Source organism: Hypomesus transpacificus, chromosome 2, assembly GCF_021917145.1.
Source record: "Hypomesus transpacificus isolate Combined female chromosome 2, fHypTra1, whole genome shotgun sequence".
Lineage (NCBI taxonomy): Eukaryota > Metazoa > Chordata > Actinopteri > Osmeriformes > Osmeridae > Hypomesus > Hypomesus transpacificus.
The window spans coordinates 8,933,038-8,950,080 of record NC_061061.1 but is presented as its reverse complement, the minus strand read 5'-3'; the positions used below and the strand labels follow the sequence as shown (position 1 = coordinate 8,950,080).

The window sequence follows — 17,043 nt, the reverse complement described above, 5'->3', positions numbered from 1 at the left end:
GACAAGGAGGACGACAAGGAGGACGACAAGGAGGACAAGGAGGAGGACAAGGAGGAGGATAAGGAGTACGACAAGAAGGAGGATGAGGAAGAAGAGAAGAAAGAAGAATAGTGATCTCTAATGAGATTCGGGCCACTGTGGTTGACCATGTGCTCAACCATGGTTTGAGCATGAGGGAGGCTGGCCAGAGGGTCCAACCAAATCTCAGCCGCTTCACAGTTGCTGCCATTAGAACCTTTAGAATGCATTTAGTGCAGCATTCTTGACTACAGTACTCAAACTATGGCACATATGATAATGACACAGCTATCCACTATTTACAAATCAATACCTCCACACCACTTGCAGTCCCTGCCATGCAGTTAGCACTCCTGATCCCTCAGAGATGGGATTCAATTAGCTGTGTGAAAAACAAATTATTTTGTTGACGTGTGTACCCAGCCGTACTGGCAGCCAGATTGAAATGCATGTGCTGTCTAGTGCTGGTGGGTGGTCCAGACACCATGTCCAAGATAACCACCCGCTGCATTCAGTCCTAAGGTGGAGCAACAACTACATTTACTGATGCAATTTCACCAAACAAAACAAGCAATAATAATGTTCAATTGTAGATTTTGGGGGACAAAAATGGTTAGACAAAGGAAGGAAATCTCCAGAGGAAGCTCACTTGATTTAAGGGTAATCTTCACCAAATGTGACAGATCCAAACATCACTGATGAGGGCAATTTGAAATAAGTTATTTATTCATTGACTTTAATGATGCTCAACTAATTTTATTCATGTTACAACATTTAACACAATATTCTTTAAATGAAATAAAATATATAAAAAATACTTTTCCCCACTACATTGGGTTTAATGGGGGAGAGTTCCCATTCGTGGGGGTGAGTTCCAGACTGCAGAGCTGGTGCGTTTGAAGAAACGAGGTTTGCTCTTGTCAAAGATGTTCTCCAGCCGTGGCTCTTCAATCACCCCAAAATAACTGTGCAGGTTCAGCGGATTGAAATATTGTTTCATCATCGACTGCTTTAGACTGAGGCCTAAAGGACACAGTTAAAATTACATTAATTTAATGTGAAGCAAATCATTTGTTACAGTTGTCAGTCATTGTATCCTACCCTTTTCCATAAAAATGCATAATTATTCCAGAAGAAAACTGTTTAAACGCTACTGCAATTTCCAATGTGTCGTTATGATGTAATGAGGCAAATGCCATGTTATACTGGCCGTGTGGACTAGAACTATAGATGTGGTTGGTGACCAGTTAATATATAATGATGTCATGAATCATAAAGAGGCATATTCCTTTGTCGTCAAAATACCTTCTGCCCATGATGGAATGGGTTTCCTTGGTGCCGACTCATCATCTGTGGAGTCATCACTATTCTGGTCCATCCCATAATTCTCAGGATTATAGCTGATAACCAAAGGTTTGTTGCCACCCTTTGGCGTGATTTCATAAGACTGAGGAGATTGCTGCAGGGAAGGACAAAATCATACTGCAAGTCTGAATATATCATACTATTATGCCAGGAATCTCTATATGTGTATGAAGTTGTTTGGACGTGACAAATTAGGGATACATTTGGCTATATCTGAGTAAACATTCAACTCCAACCGACATTGCCGAACAAGAAGAACAAGCAACCAGTAATAGTGTATTGGCCAATTGTGTTGAGTCAGGTGGGAGTCAGGTGGCTGAGCGGTTAGGCACTCGGGCTAGTAATCTGAAGGTCGCCAGTTCAATTCCCGGCCGAGCCACTTGACGTTGTGTTGCCTTGGGCAAGGCACTTCATCCTACTTGCCTCGCTGCCTGTACTTACTGTAAGTCACTCTGGATAAGAGCGTCTGCTAAATGACTAAATGTAAATGTATTAATGATGTCGGTTATTGAGGCACTATTTATAAGAATGAGGTTACACATCATAATTGTGTCCAAGCAATTAAGAAAAACAAATTCAACGTAAACACTATTGTCAATAATATGCAAGACATAAACTGTACAAAATAACGCAATTCTCCTAAGCACTTTACAGTATGTTTACAAACTGCAGTGTCTTTTTGAACATACTACCACTAGCTGTGGTGATCATGGTATTTTAAAGAGAGCGAGAGCCACAACAGCCACTGTACTGTCAATTAACCAACATCTAAATCACTGTGTCCATCACAGGCACTGCACTTTACTGACACACAATGCTATAATTCTAGGAATCTGTCAGTGTATGTATCTGTGTTACTGAATCAATTAACCAACATCACTGGCTTAATCACTGGCTGCACCAAGAGCACGGGTACAGCACTAGTTATACAAATTATACTCAGGTTCTGAATGTGAAGGCAAGTATTAGATAGAATAGTAGAAATGCACATTTACTCCCATACCTCAATGTCCAGAGTCTGGTTTAAAGGTAATCCTTTTCCTACAGGTGTCATAACAGCATGCTGCAATAGAGAGCATACAAGGGTGAAAAACTGTTCTTAACTCTGATCGGTGATTAAATGAAATATCTATTTGAAATAATCATACTATAGTAACAGATATAATAACAATGCATCAATATACAAACAATAACAACAATTTTAAGTGTTTCCCACAACACTTTAAAATTATTCTTCAAAGTCCCTGTCTGTAACAACAACCATGAGGTATAAGTTGATAACCTCTGGCTTTACAGCTTCTCTCTGTTTGGCAGCCCTCTCCTCTTCAGCCAACCTCGCCTGCTCCACCTTGTGGAACACACATACATATGAAAGCAGGAGCCTATGAGACCGTATAGTCGATAATTCTTACCTGGTCTCATATATAACACCATAACCTCACATATATACCATTATACTCTTGCACATAAAGGCATACCCTTTTACATGCAGTCAAACTTTCCTTTATTTACTATCATACTGTCTTACACAGATTTCTATTCTCTCTTACACACACAAAAATACCCTCTTATATGCACCATCATACTAAAGTATGATAACATGTAAAAGACAAATAGTATGTGTGAAACAGTATAGTGTATGTAATATGTGTATGTAATAGTACATACAAGTCAGATTAATAGTCTGTGAATAATAAGAACCATAATTACTCTGTAAATGTAAGAGAATACTTGCTTATGTGAGAGTTTGATTGAAACGGAAGGCAGTTTGAAAAGAAAATGGTACTTTTGTAGCTAACGGCCCACCTTCCCTATCAAGACGAGACTGAGTGACATGACAAGATGGCAGACAGTGGGCAGCTTAATGAAGCCATTTGACTCATTAATAACATTTTGAATACTCCAAATGCTGCGGCTTCATTGTCAGACATGTTGATGATCAAAGACAACAGCCATCTACAGAGGATATTTCTAACGTCGACGATGAAATGCCAAATGACGTTGTGTCCTTGGGCAAGGCACTTCACCCTACTTGCCTCAGGGTGAATGTCCCTGTACTTACTGTAAGTCGCTCTGGATAAGAGCGTCTGCTAGATGACAATGTAAATATTAGCGTGGATTTAATGCTATTTTCCAAGATGAGCAATTTATGGGTTTTAGTTTTTTTACTTCATTGAAAATTGAAAGGTTGTGGAAGTAGGCCAGAGTTTATTAGAATATTCTGGTGTATATTTAAGATTTTTTGACACAATTTCGATTTTTTTTTTATAGATTTGCGAGGATTAAGCTATTTTCAAAGATTAGTGTTTTTCTATCATTTTATTTGAAATTTCATTGAAAAAGTAAAGGCTGTGGAGGTATACCAGACATTGTTAAGATACTCTGGTGTCTGTTTGAGGTTTTATATTTCAAAAAATACTATAAAAGTCATTTTTCAAAATGGTATGGGTAGTTTTCACCCGGTCCATAACGCGATGCTGCAAAGTAGCATCTTCCAAATGTGAAATGAATGTCGAATATGAAACTAACTTCACCTCGGTCAAGTAACACACTTTTTCGATGTATTTAGTGTGAAATGCTCCCACACCTTGGATGACTTGGGTTGTAGCTACTGATTTCTCTGCCTCCGCCATGTGTTTCAGAACAAAGTTACTCAACGTCTCTCCGATGGCCTTTCCTCTACCTCTGCTCCATGGTCAATGTAACTTTTTTTTTAAATACTCAAACATCTCCGCGACTTATTGAGTGGCTTAATAATCGCGCAACACAACAAATCAATAATGAAATTAGTTGCCAATGCTTTTAATAATCGATTTTAAATGATTTGTTGTTGCAGCGCTAATTATAATTACATTTTCTTAAATAAATAATTGTGTATTGGCCTTATTCGATCAGCGTCACAATAGCCTGCCGCGGCCATTTTGTTGTCATAGAAAGCAACAGCAGAGGGTGCTAGCTCTAACTGACAGACCGAGGCTGAAAGCAAAAAGAAAACAACTATATTTAGCTAACGTTAGCTAAAAATGATCGAGACGCTCAAATGGTGAACTGTGTCATACACGGCTGTACCAACAACAGCAGCAAAAGCACAGGACTTCACTATTTTGCTATCCCTACTGTCAGAAAAAACGAAGGGAAAGATACCGAGGAGCTGAGTCACCGAAGGAGAGAACTATGGTTGCTCAGAATTAACAGACTGAACTTCCAGCCTACTCCTCACAGCAAAGTCTATTCTGACCAGAACTAGGGGATTTTTATGATGTGAATAAATGTATGATTACTTAAGGCAAATCATATTTTATCAAGGTGATTTCAGGCAGCCATTTTTTTACAAAAACTTCTCCATCCACCATACCTCATTAGACAACTTAATTTTGAACCACTTCAATTACAAGATGGAGAAATACTTTGAGTAGGTGGAATATCCACAAATCTGTGGGCAATGTAGAACAGAAGACAGATTAGAAATATCCTATTTTGATTAAAAGTTATGACCATTCTAGTGATTAGTGGAGACAGGGGAACTGGAATTACCCTCCCCCAAAAGTAGCTAGCGCTATGGCTGGATACTCCTCTCGATAATTAAAAAACGCTTCGAGTTTCTTCCACAATCGACCGAATTGGCCAAACAAGGCATGTACATTTAGCTTACAGTGTACATAATCTAGCTAGTTAATGTTGTTTTTCCAAGTTTTTTAGAAATCTACTCAAATCGAGGCTAAACAGTGCTACTACCGTCATAGCTGCCTGTCACAAACGGCCAAGCCGGACACCTAATTCTTTCCTGAAAAAACTCGCGTCACTCCCACTAACAAATTCTTCGTAAGTAAAAAGTTTCGACTTTTAATAGACAATATTGACACCACATATTAAGAGACTTGTCTTTACTCATAATATCGTCTCCGATATCGTCTCCGATTTCAATTCAAAGCTGTAAATCTAACACTGTAGGCAATTTCCCATGGTCTCCGCTCTAGCTCCGCCTCGGAAAACAATGGCTGCCGTTGCTGACGATACATTTATTTTCCCCTCCCAGTAACCCCTTAACCAATGATATGTACTTTGAGCTTAAGTTGTCATGAGTATCTGGCAGTTTTCAGAAATAAAATCGGCGATTGGACGGCAAAGATATTAAGACGGGAACCATGGGCATGGTCCGGCAGGAAAGGACTAGCTACGTGGGGGATGGGGGCTTTCTATAACAAAATGGCCGCGGCAGGCAATTGTGACGCTGATCGAATAAGGCCAATAAAACTCCTGTATCCCATCTGCTCTACTTTCATAGAATTCACTACTTAAGATTAGTAGACCAATTATTAAGAAAGGCCATTACTAAAGGTCACATGATATCGCGCGCGCCATAACACTAGGGCTGCAACGATTAGTCGACGTTATCGACAACGTCGACAGTAAAAAATAGTCGACAAATATTTCTGTTGTCGACAAATCGTTTGATCTCATAGGACCTATTTTAAGTGCCTGCAATAACGTGATTTGACCAGTGCGGTGCTGTAGCGCTAGACTAATGCAGCCCTCCCGTATGCTATCCAATAGAAGAAAACAGCGGTAAACATTTTAGGGTGCAAACGGGCCTGAAAAAGTAGTGTGGGAAAGTTTCACCAAAGATCCAACTAAAAATACTGTAATATGTAATGTGTGCAAGGCGGAACTTGTTTTCCATGGTAGCACAATGTGCATGCATGAACATTTAAAACGAAAGCATCCCCGCACGAGAGGAGATGGAAACGGCAAGAATTAGTGTGCTCAAGCTGGATGGCTAGTTAGCTACACCAGTTGATAATAACTAATTACGCAGTATTTCACGGATACTAACACCGTGGCAACATGTCCACAGACAGCAGTTAGACAGTTCAGTGTAATGAGACAAACAAAAAGCCAGTCCAGAAATTATACTGTTACTCACGGTTTTTCATTGAACAGAACCCTGTTGTCTTACAAGAGATATGTTTACATTCATCCTCTTTTTTGTCTGTAATACAACTGACTTATTTTTGTTTATTTATCTTTTAAATACTTTAAAGCAACATGATTGAAACAATGCTAAGAGAGCATTTTTGATTTAGGTTGGACACAGTTGGACAAAAAGAGATGTAATAGCCTGTTCAGTTGGCTCACATTGCATACAAATATTTTTTTCAAAAGCTGATGTGATTTCTTTGTTTTATTTATTAGTTAGAATAAGTATAACTCAATGTTTTAACCAATTGCAAAAGCTGAATAATCGTTCAAAGCATTCTGATTAATCAATGAAAAAATAGATTAGTCGACCAATCGATCTAATAATCGTTAGATTAGTCGATCATCAAAATCGTTTGTTGCAGCCCTACTTAACACTAACAGTATAACGGTTATCCAAATAACAAAGAAGTTTACAACACTGGCGTTACAGCATGTGTATTCACTAGAGCTGTCAAATGATAAAAATATTTAATCGCGATTAATGTCATAGTTAACTCGCGATTAATCTCAATTAATCGCACATTTTTATCTATTCTAAATGTCCATTGATTTCTTTTTCATCCATTCTTTTTTCAAATTTTAATGCTCTTATCGACACGGAAAAGTGGTTCGGATTGCTTTGTGCAAATGTTTTTTTTTTTTTATTGAAAACAACATTGCAATCGCCTGGCTTTGACGAGCAGGCGGAGAATTCGCATCAGCTGTGTGCTTGGCCATCGAAATTGTTTTTTTTGACTCCACGACGTGCTGCGATGATAGCTCAGTTCAGAACGACAGAACACACTGATCACTTTGGTCTTGTCAATGGAACCATTTGGCAACCTTTTAAAAGTAAACTTTCCATTCAGAATCTTATTGGCATCCATTTCGGCGTCTGGCGCTGGCAATCAACTCAAAACGTAACGTTAGCCTACTACCGAATGTCTAATATCCGTAAACGGGCTCTGCTACGACTCTTTAGCCGGCTCGCAAGCCCAAACAAGTGTGTGTGGCGTGCCTGTTGTTTTGTTTCCGGTCTAGCTAGATCCGGTGTGGTATTGTAGTTTTTCTAAAGTCAGTGGTTGTTGCAACAGACTGTGAAAAAAACTACAAAGTTTGCTAGGTCAAAAAGAGCGTTAATCGCGCGATAAACAAATTGACGCCGTTAATTTGGGTTTGCGTTAACGCCGTTAATAACGCGTTTAACTGACAGCACTAGTATTCACACACATACTTGATGCTATCTACCTTTACATTAGCAACAGTAACTCAGCTGTTAGCTGAAGAACAAATGTTACAGCCACATTCTAAGGGTAGCAAGTTGGTAACCATATACAGTAAAGCAACAAAATGATATAGCGTTAGTTAACTTACTTGTCCAAGGTTTGTAGCTTGACCAAGGAGAGTTAGTAATGATCCAGAATTGAATTTCATCAAGGCCAGCTTTGTATTGGCTCACATTGGGGAAACAGTAGTAGGCGCAGACATACAAAACTTTGGGTTGTGTCGGCGCATTTCCCGCGAAAATAAAATTAAGATACTGGTTGTACAGAAGCTCGGATAAAATAACTAAAAAAAGACTTTTGTTTTGATTTGTACATCTAAACACTGAGCAACTGTTATGCTTTGTTCGTTTGCTAGCCATGATTTCTTTCAAGGAAAAAACGATATCGCACTCGCCTCTGCACAATCGTAGCTCAGTTTCTCATGGGCGGGCCAGATTATCTGGGCGGGCAAAGCAGAGAGAAGGGCGGTAGCCTTCCTCATTGTGACATCACAACAAGGACCTTTTCAAACCAAGTGTTTGAGCCTTCAATTTCTCAAAGGCAGAGAAGAATACCCAGGCCATGGTTTACACCTATTGAAAATTCTAGCCACTGGGGGACCAAAGGCAAGCTAGGGGAACTCATATTAATGTTGAATAACCTCCTAAAGTGAGGTTTTCGTGTCATGTGACCTTTAAATAAGGTTTCCTCAGTCCCTTTAAACAAATTATAAGGTGGTGCCCTTTTAACAAGACTTTATAGATTAAGTATTGCTAATCTTATCGTGCAAACCCCGCTACACTGTGTAAGAGAGTAAGATAGTAAATAAAGGAAAGTTTGACTGTGCATGTAAAAAGGTATGCCAGTTTAAGTGCCAGAGTATAATGGTATATATGGGAGCAGGGTTTCCCACAGAAAATTGGTTATTTAAGGTGGTAGGGTGGGGTGCAGAGAAGGGAGACTGGAATTGGTCATGGTTTGGAATGAAAGGGAGAAAACAGGACAGAGTAACACGGCGGATATCGCTCAGTTTTTTCTAACAAGGTAATTAAGGTGGCAGGCGTGTGTGGCTCAGGCGGCCGCCTTAACTGCAAAGTGCTGCGGGAAACCCTGATGGGAGAGTATAAATGGTATATCTATACATCTATCTATAGATCTCTATCTCTCTCTATATATATATATATATGAGGTTATGGTGTTGTATGTGAGACTAAGTATGAATTATCGCCTATACAGCCTTTCATAGTAGTATTCACTTGAATACTTAAATCAGTCGGTATGTGGCTGAGCACACCACACTTTTACTTGTGTGGTATAACTTAAAATTTACCCTCTTCTTCTGCTCCTCCAACTCCTTTTTCTTCTCCTCTAGCACTCTCTTTTCTTTCTCTTTTGCAGACTTTTCTGCTTCCCTCTGGAGAGCCAGGGCCTTTTCCCACTCCGCTCGCTCTCTGAAACAAGCAAGTTCAAGATGATCCCACAAAAGGAATACAAATTAGAAAAATCTACCACAAATGCATGGCTTCTCCCGAAAAGTAATCAAATGGGAGAACAGCTCACTTTTCAGCAGCTGCCAGTTTCTCTCTCTCTAGCTCCTTCTCCCTCTCCTGCTCTTTTTTCAGCTCATGTGCCCGGCGGGCCTCAGCCAGTTTGCGAGCTCGCTCTTGCTCCTCCTCTGCCCTCCGCCTGGCCTGCTGGTCCTGCAAGCGCCTCTCCTCCTCCTCCTGGGGTCACAGAATGGTCAGACACACAACCACATCCTCGCATCCATAGTATACCATAGGGCTGTCCCCACTCAGTCAACTATCAATCTTCTGGTTGATATGCTGTTGGTCGATTAAGATTTTTTTTTGTCAAGCCGCCGTATGGCAGTGAGATCTGATTCCCACTTGTGTCATTATTTCTGAATTAAAGAAATGTTCACAGAAATTGTAGATTATATTATTTAAGACAAATAAAGAAACTCAAAAAATATATGATTTAAAAGAAATGTTGTTAATCTGCTCTTTGTTTTGTTTTTTTGCACACGGCACGAGCAGAATTGGCTGCCGAACTACAAACTCTGCCACAGCCTACTTTGTCGGTGTTATTAGTCAGTAAGTGGTAAAGAAATCTGTGGAATGGCAGCATTTCATTAAAGTACATTTATGAAGTACCGGGGGATGCTAAAAACGTTGAATGCAAACTATGCCAACAACGGTTTATTTTTCATAGTTCAACGTCGAGTATGATGTAGCCTAGCCTACCACCTGAAAAATGTAAGTTGGCCTATACTTCATTCATGCTAACGTGTTAACACATTGGGTTGAGCGTTCCCCACTCATTCTACGCAAGTTTGCATGCTGCACTTTTTCAGGCAGCGATCAGCGCGGTTTGATGATTTGCAGGTTAAACAAACAATATTTTGTATTTGTAGTACATTGTAAGAGATAATACATAATAACCAATATTTTGCATTATATTGGCATTCGGTAACAACAGGACTGGTGACACGAGACTTATTATTAGTGATAGTTTATATTATAGCGACTGAATCTGGAATGTTCAGCTCGGGAAAATGTTTGTACATTTATGTTTGTCTAGTTGTCAATCTCCCTTCTTACGTATGTATTTCTTTAATATTATCTCTCAGAACAGTCAGGTAAAACATCACACAAAAGTGTTTGATGAAAAACATTGTGACATTTATAGAAGAAAAAAAAAAACGTTTCGAATTTCAATTAGTCGATTTTCAGAAGTGTTTAGTCGAGTCTTGGTCGACCAAAGAAAATCTTAGTCGGGGACAGCCCTAGTATATTGACTCAAGCTACTCCCCCCAAAAAAACATTGGAATGGGGTCTCACAGCTTGTTGGATCTTCTTCCTCCTCGTTTCCTCCTCCAACCTCCGCCTCTGCTCCAGTTCTTCTTGCCGCTTGGTGGCCACCTTCTTCTTGGCCTTCTCTTCGGCCAAGCGCTCCACTCTCAGCTGAGAAACAACAGTACAGACATAAGAGCCATGTTGCACACTCAGCCTTTGAAATGTCACTTAATGACAGTTAGGCCTAACCCTATACTCACTTTATCATTTTTCTCGTCGATTTGTGCCATTTTTTGCTCAATTTTCTTTTTTTTCTCTTCTTCTTTCTGTTCTTCCTTCACTCGTGCCTCCACAACCTTTCTGAGTCTTTCATCCCTCTTCCTGAAAGTGATGACGTAATAATACTGAAACTTACTGGTAAAGCGAAATACCGGTAATCCAAGCAAGTAGCAACATTTTACATACATTAAACTGACCACATTTTAATCAACACAAACCTTTTCATTTCTTCACGTTTTCTTTTTTTTTCCTCCTCCATCTTTCTCTTCCGTTCTTCCTCCTGCTCCTGCTTCTTTTTAACAGCCTCCAGTTTCAGACGCTCCCTTTCCTGAAACAAAATATATTTGTTATAAACAGTTGAAGTTTTACCATGACAGATTCTACTGCTATAGTGAGACTAAATAACGAAAAGGTTTGTAGTAGCAATCTTTTTTATTTAAAGTGAAATCCAGACAATGAGTGATAGTAATAAAGAAGAGGATGGCAGTGCATCACTGATCTAATTACCAAATATTTTACAATGTTAATACATAATGTTATAGTGGCATGTTAATAGTTCATAGACAGGAAAGACCACTAGTACCATTTCTATCAACCAACACAGATGAGACGAGGTGACAAGATGTTCACACATTTGGTGACGTGCCGAAAACTACTCTATAAAACCCCCAACATTTACAATCAGACCTGGTTTGTACACTAACACTTACCACGATACCACTGACCGACTAGGAAGCAGGGAGGAAGAGAAATGTTTGATTAAGAAACTACATTATGAACATTCTAGAAAAATCTACGCTATTTTGTAAAAATGGACAGATTGTAAAGCTAGCAGATGTGAGGAGGCCAGATTGATTGAGACTTACCTTGGCATCAACTTTGAGAGGAGTGGCGTGATTAATGAAGGACTTCATCACACTGCCACGGCCTACAGAGCTTGGAGTCATCATCAGCATCTGGTTCTTCTGCACAGTATGGAGGAAGGACCTCATATTGGGCCTTATTGCCTAGGCATCACAGACCATTGTTTAACGTTATGACGACACCGCTTATAAAAAGCAACAGGACAGTGCTATGGCTAACAGTTTGAAAACACCTTCAACTTACAGTCTGGCTTTTCTTGGGAGGAGAGGGCTTCTTCTTTGGGCTTTGGAAATCGCCTGATGCATCAGTGCCTCTGCGTTTGGAGCTTGGTCGGGATCTAGGACAAGGGCATAGTTGACTGAAAATGTATCTTTACTCTATTATTTGGACTTTAGGCCTAAATGGTTTCACAACTTACCTTAGAATGGAGTGTGACTGATTTTTTTTCCAGCCACCATCTACGGACAAATCATGCATGTGTAACTATGGTTGTTAAGCCACCTTCTCACACAGAACAAAGATACTACACACAGACCATTCATACAGCAGGTTCCATAAGCCCATTAACAGTTTACTTTTATTTCTACTTTCAAAAGAAATATTAATATAAAACTGTTTCTTTGTGAACACTAAAAACGTCTCAAAAGTTGGTGTGACAACCATTTTCCCCAACTTTACCTCTGGTATTACTTCTAAATGTTTGTGCAGAATTTTACAAAACACTTTATTCCTGCACTCCTTTACAGCATCCTAGAGGCGAAACTGTTTTGCCTTTTCAATTGTTCCCAAAACTGTTCAACATGTATGAGTTTTGATGATGCAATATTTAATTGTAGGTTACACACAATTGAGTTAGCCTGTTGTCATTTTCTGGCCCATGGTCTTGCCTTGGATTAAAAAGATTTGGTTTCATAAAATATATTTTGTGCTGCACTTAGAAATAGTCTATTTAGCTACTATTTGGCACTGTGATCGATTTTCAGCACTTATCCTTTCAACCAATGTTTTTTCAAAAGCCCTAAATGGAGCACTTACAGGAGCATTAGATGGCCTAGCAAGACCACACTTGTGGAATGAACATCAGTATGTTTGCGAATATTAAAGACGAACAGTAGTCTGTGTAGACAGCAAATTATACGACAAATGGTACCTGAACCAGAGTAGGGTGTGCTACTCTTGTCTTTGGTGATGATGGGGATGGTGGAAACCATGCTCGGAGTATTCTGGGCCATGGAGCGGGTGAAACGAATTCCATCAGACTCTGACTGTGGAAGGAGCTTCATATCCTGAACCTCTGGAGAAGTCTCTGTGTCGGTAGCTTTAGTCTGTTCCTCTGCTGTGGTTGCCTCTTCAGACTCCACCCTAAGGTGAACACACAGTATGAACTTTAAAAGGAAGTGAGCACACTTGTTGTGGAGCTATTAATAAATGAAATCCCCAACAAACAATCACTAAAGGAATAAAACGGTGTTTAATAAAACAAATATGGAATATACTTACCCTTTTGTATTCTCTACAACATCAGACATTATGACATCCTCTGCATTGAGAGATAACGTCAGTTAAAAAGTTGGACATCTACACCTTAACTGCAGAACACAACCCAACAAATTACCATCTCTAGTTTTGGACAAAAAGGGCAGAAAAACAACATGATTTGACACAGCACCCCCTGCCACTTCCAATAACAACATTAAGATGTCATGTGATGACAATGTGCAGCAGCAGTGTTGCAAACTGTATGCACAAGCCAATATGATGGCACGCAAATTTCATGTGTACGTATTATGTTAAAACTGCCCTTTTAAAGCCTCAATACTCCACTCTATACAGCCCACTTGTGGTTCATTGTTCATGGCTCACATTAAAGCAAAAATGAAAAAGCTTCAGGTGGCATTTAATGATGCATTCAGAAAATCGCTTAAGCTCCCAAGATGGACAAGTGCAAGTCATACGTTTGCATCTAGTCAAGTTCCCACTTCTTCATCTTCTGTTAAGGAATTAAACGTAACGTGTGCCGGCTAAATAATAAAAAAACGATTGATCAGAATGGCTCTAACTGATCCTACACAAAGAGACCAGGTATTCCACTTGTTTTTGGAAACATTGAAACAAAAATCTATGTGTTTTATTCACGTTAGACATATTCCTGTCTGTGTCCATTACGTTTGTCCTTGTATTGTATTTTTGTTCTATATGGACAGTATGTCGTGAATACATATTACTCACCACTGACGTTACTGCTGCAGGTGGAGCTACCCATGCGAGCCTTCTTCTTCAGAAAGGAGCGCCTGGAGGCCTGCCGCACCGACTCCTGGGTCATGCTGTGGCGTAGGCCTGCCAGGGAGCGCCGAAGGGTGAGAGAGTGGCGCACGGAGCTTCTGCGCGAGCTGGAGGTGGTGGCTATGGCCATCTTGGTGGCAGAGCGGCCAGGGGAGGGTGCGGCTTGTACTAGTAGGTCAGCAGACCGGCGGTCGGCAGCGGTGAGTTTCACCACAGCATCTGGCAGCTGCAGGCTGGCTGGCGAGTGGTGTGGACTCGTAGTGTGCAGACTACTAAACTCCTTCCCTGTCTCTGTCTCCTTGTGTGTGTTGTTCACTGGGATTTGAACGTAAATCTCTTCTTTAGGTGCCCTCTCTGGAGGCCTATCTGAAAGAGATTTGGGAGGGGTTCTGCTGATACCTGAAAGCAGCTCCACATCCTCTGCCTCCTCAGACTGCTGCTTTAGGCCCTGCTTGTTTCTACGAGTGCTGCGTTTGGGCTCTTCAAACACCTCAGAGGTGGCTGCCTCTGGGTTAGCATCATCTTCAGCGATGAGATTCAGTGTACTAACAGAAGAGCGGCGCAAGTTACTACGCTTGCCTTTTGAAAATCTAAAGGTGAAAATAAACACAAACAGTTAGGTATGCGTAGCTATGAAAGTCATCCAAGTGAGTAGGCTAGAGCACAACATACCGTCTCTTGGCTGTCTTTTCAGCCCGTCCCAAAGAAACTCGTTTTCTGCGATTGCTTTTCTTCTGGGATGGGGTCTTTGGCATCAACTCTGGCTCAGCACTGAAATCACTGGGATGCAAAAGAAAAATAAGCAGTTCATAAATAAATTATTGTAAATACAATAAAACCAAACTATTCCCCCCTCCATGTTCTCATATTTCCAGTTGTCTTATTTTGGAAATGGGAGGGAAGACCCTACCTTAGCAAGCTAGAGTATATACACAACACAAACCTCCAAATTGTCAACTCACCTGGAGAACATCCGATTGGCTTCCTGCTGGATCTCCACGAGCCAAACCATGTGGACGTTTTCGATGTCACTTATAAATTCTTGTACTTTGCCATCAAACAGTTGCATGAGGGCTTGCGTTGACGAGAATACTGAACAGCTCATGGTGAAGGCCTGAAAAAGACAATTTGGCTTATTAACAGTGCAGCGCTTTGCAATTTATCTAGACTAGCAAGCCTGCCCGACAGCAACACTATGAATAAATCATGAATTCGACAACAAATCAACCAGCAATGCTAGTTTATGAGAAATAATTAGGACTAGCTAGGCGACGTAAGCTAGCTTGCTAGCAAGCAGCAAATAGTTAGTGGTAGTCTGCTGTTCTAATGTCCCTGCTACAACACACCTGATTCAAATGAATGGTCATAAACAGGTTTCTGCAGACCTGGATTACGACCATTCATATTAATCAGGTGTGTTGGAGCAGGGAAACATATAAAACATGCAGGACAAGTGTTCCCTGAGGACCAGGGTTGGGAACCACTGGTGTAGTTAGACTAGTACAGTCCTGGCAAAATGACTTCAACCAAAACGATTAGCTAACTAGGTACTTACCTGAACGAAGGTCCCTACCCTGAGAACATGAGATACAGGAACAAATGTATGTAGTCAGTTATTTTATAATAACCAGTCCTGCAGTGTCAAGAACTTCATAAAACCGTAACTACTGCATTTTCTTATTTTTCCGTATCACCCGCTGAAAACTGTTCATATAGTTTTAAACTCCCAGTGCCAATGGGGTGCCGTTCTGAAATGACGTAAGAAAACGTCTGCTCGTTTTGGCATGAAAAAGTAATGTTGCGTTTTGTTCCAGGTTCAACCCTGTCGACGAAAACTGGACAAGCGGATGAAGCACTCGAAATCTATAAAAGCAGTTACGGGCCGCCTATAAACGCTGTTGGTATTAACCCGGTGGCCCTAAGGAAGGAGGGGTTGCTCTAACGTTAGGTGTATTCGACCTAATGCAGCCCCGGCGGCGCCGACAGTTGGCTGCTGTAGAATGCCAACTGTGCCAAAACGTGTACAATTCCATACCAATGAATATACCTACTACCTCAGTTTGAACAAGAACAAAATCAATAGACAGATAAAGACAATACTCGACAACGAGAAAAAAACTCAACAATGCTTACATTTATATTTAGTCATTTAGCAGACACTCTTATCCAGAGCGACTTACAGTAAGTACAAGGACATTCCCCCGGGCAAGTAGGGTGAAGTCCGGCAACCTTCTGATAACCAGCCCGATTCCCTAACCGCTCAGCCACCCGACACACTAACTTTCAAATTATAACTACATAACAAACACAAAGATAAATAATATTACAAATAAACATATAAACAATATCTATAGGCCTACATATACACCAGTGGCGGCTGCTGGTCTTTCAAAGAGGGGAAGCTCATTTTCGGCCTACATCCCAAAATTGTTTTGGGCTAATTCACTGGCTAGTTCACTCCTACGACAAGCCTAGCCTACTGAATGAATCAATGAATGAACAAACAATCTAACAAAACAATATCCTTCACCACTCCTTCACTCACTCACCCCGCTCAACCGGGCGGGGTGGTGGGACAGGCTTGCTTCTTTCCCCACATATTAAATACACATCCACACCACTCTCTGTTACTGCCAAATCATTTGAACACCATTATGTGATGCTAACTAATCCTTCAAGCATCACTTGACTCTCTCTGTCCCCTGTCTACCAGGCCTGCACGATCTTCTCCCCCCTGCCCGTGGCTTACGGATGTTATTCGTGAAGAACGGTCCACCCTTCGAGCAGCTGAGAGGAGATGGCGCAAGTCCAAAGACGGTCTGGACCTTGATAAGTATCACTCCCTCCTTAAATCCTTCTCTTCTCACATAACTGGTGCCAAAACCCTCTACTTTCTTAACAAAATTAACTCCGCTTCAAACCCCCACAAACTTTTCTCTACCTTCTCCACCCTTCTTAACCCACCTCCCCCACCCCCTCCCTCCACCCTGACAGCAGACGACTTCTCCTCCTTCTTTGAGAAAAAAGTCGCCGACATTAGCAGTCGGTTCCCTAAACCCACCTTTCCTACCCCCTCACCCTCCATTACTGACCCAACTAAATGTCTAAACTCCTTCTCTCCCCTGTCCGAGGCAGAGCTCTCTGACCTCATTCTCTCTCATCGCCCCACCTCCTGTCCCCTTGATCCTGTCCCCTCCCCTCTCTTTCAAACC

At 40.9% G+C, this 17,043-nt stretch overlaps 1 protein-coding gene across 3 annotated transcripts; it reads right to left on the bottom strand.

Annotated features, from left to right (window-relative positions):
* Positions 1–194: 194 nt before the first annotated feature.
* Positions 195–15,590, bottom strand: LOC124483595 (inner centromere protein). 3 transcript variants are annotated; one of them, XM_047044107.1, is made up of 19 exons: positions 15,387–15,590; positions 14,794–14,945; positions 14,504–14,611; positions 13,778–14,421; positions 13,049–13,088; positions 12,699–12,910; positions 11,967–12,006; positions 11,792–11,885; positions 11,551–11,691; positions 11,395–11,412; positions 10,903–11,012; positions 10,666–10,786; positions 10,451–10,573; positions 9,168–9,331; positions 8,938–9,058; positions 2,666–2,731; positions 2,387–2,446; positions 1,324–1,477; positions 195–1,041 (listed from the first exon to the last, which is right to left on the bottom strand). In XM_047044107.1, exons 2-19 carry the CDS (start codon positions 14,934–14,936, stop codon positions 857–859), a joined length of 2,544 nt encoding a protein of 847 aa, XP_046900063.1. In that variant the 5' UTR covers positions 14,937–14,945; positions 15,387–15,590; the 3' UTR covers positions 195–856. The 3 variants fall into 3 exon arrangements, with proteins under 3 accessions (XP_046900063.1, XP_046900081.1, XP_046900073.1); XM_047044125.1 differs by lacking the exon at positions 2,666–2,731; XM_047044117.1 differs by lacking the exon at positions 11,395–11,412.
* Positions 15,591–17,043: the final 1,453 nt, after the last annotated feature.

Bases quoted from the DNA above. Each gene is read 5' to 3' on its own strand.
- LOC124483595 (XM_047044107.1), bottom strand. From the start codon at position 14,936: ATGAGCTGTTCAGTATTCTCGTCAACGCAAGCCCTCATGCAACTGTTT. The intron at 12,911-13,048 runs GTAAGTATATTC...TGTTCACCTTAG, and splicing joins GTTGTAGAGAATACAAAAGG to GGTGGAGTCTGAAGAGGCAA. The intron at 9,059-9,167 runs GTGAGCTGTTCT...TGCTTGTTTCAG, and splicing joins AAACTGGCAGCTGCTGAAAA to AGAGCGAGCGGAGTGGGAAA.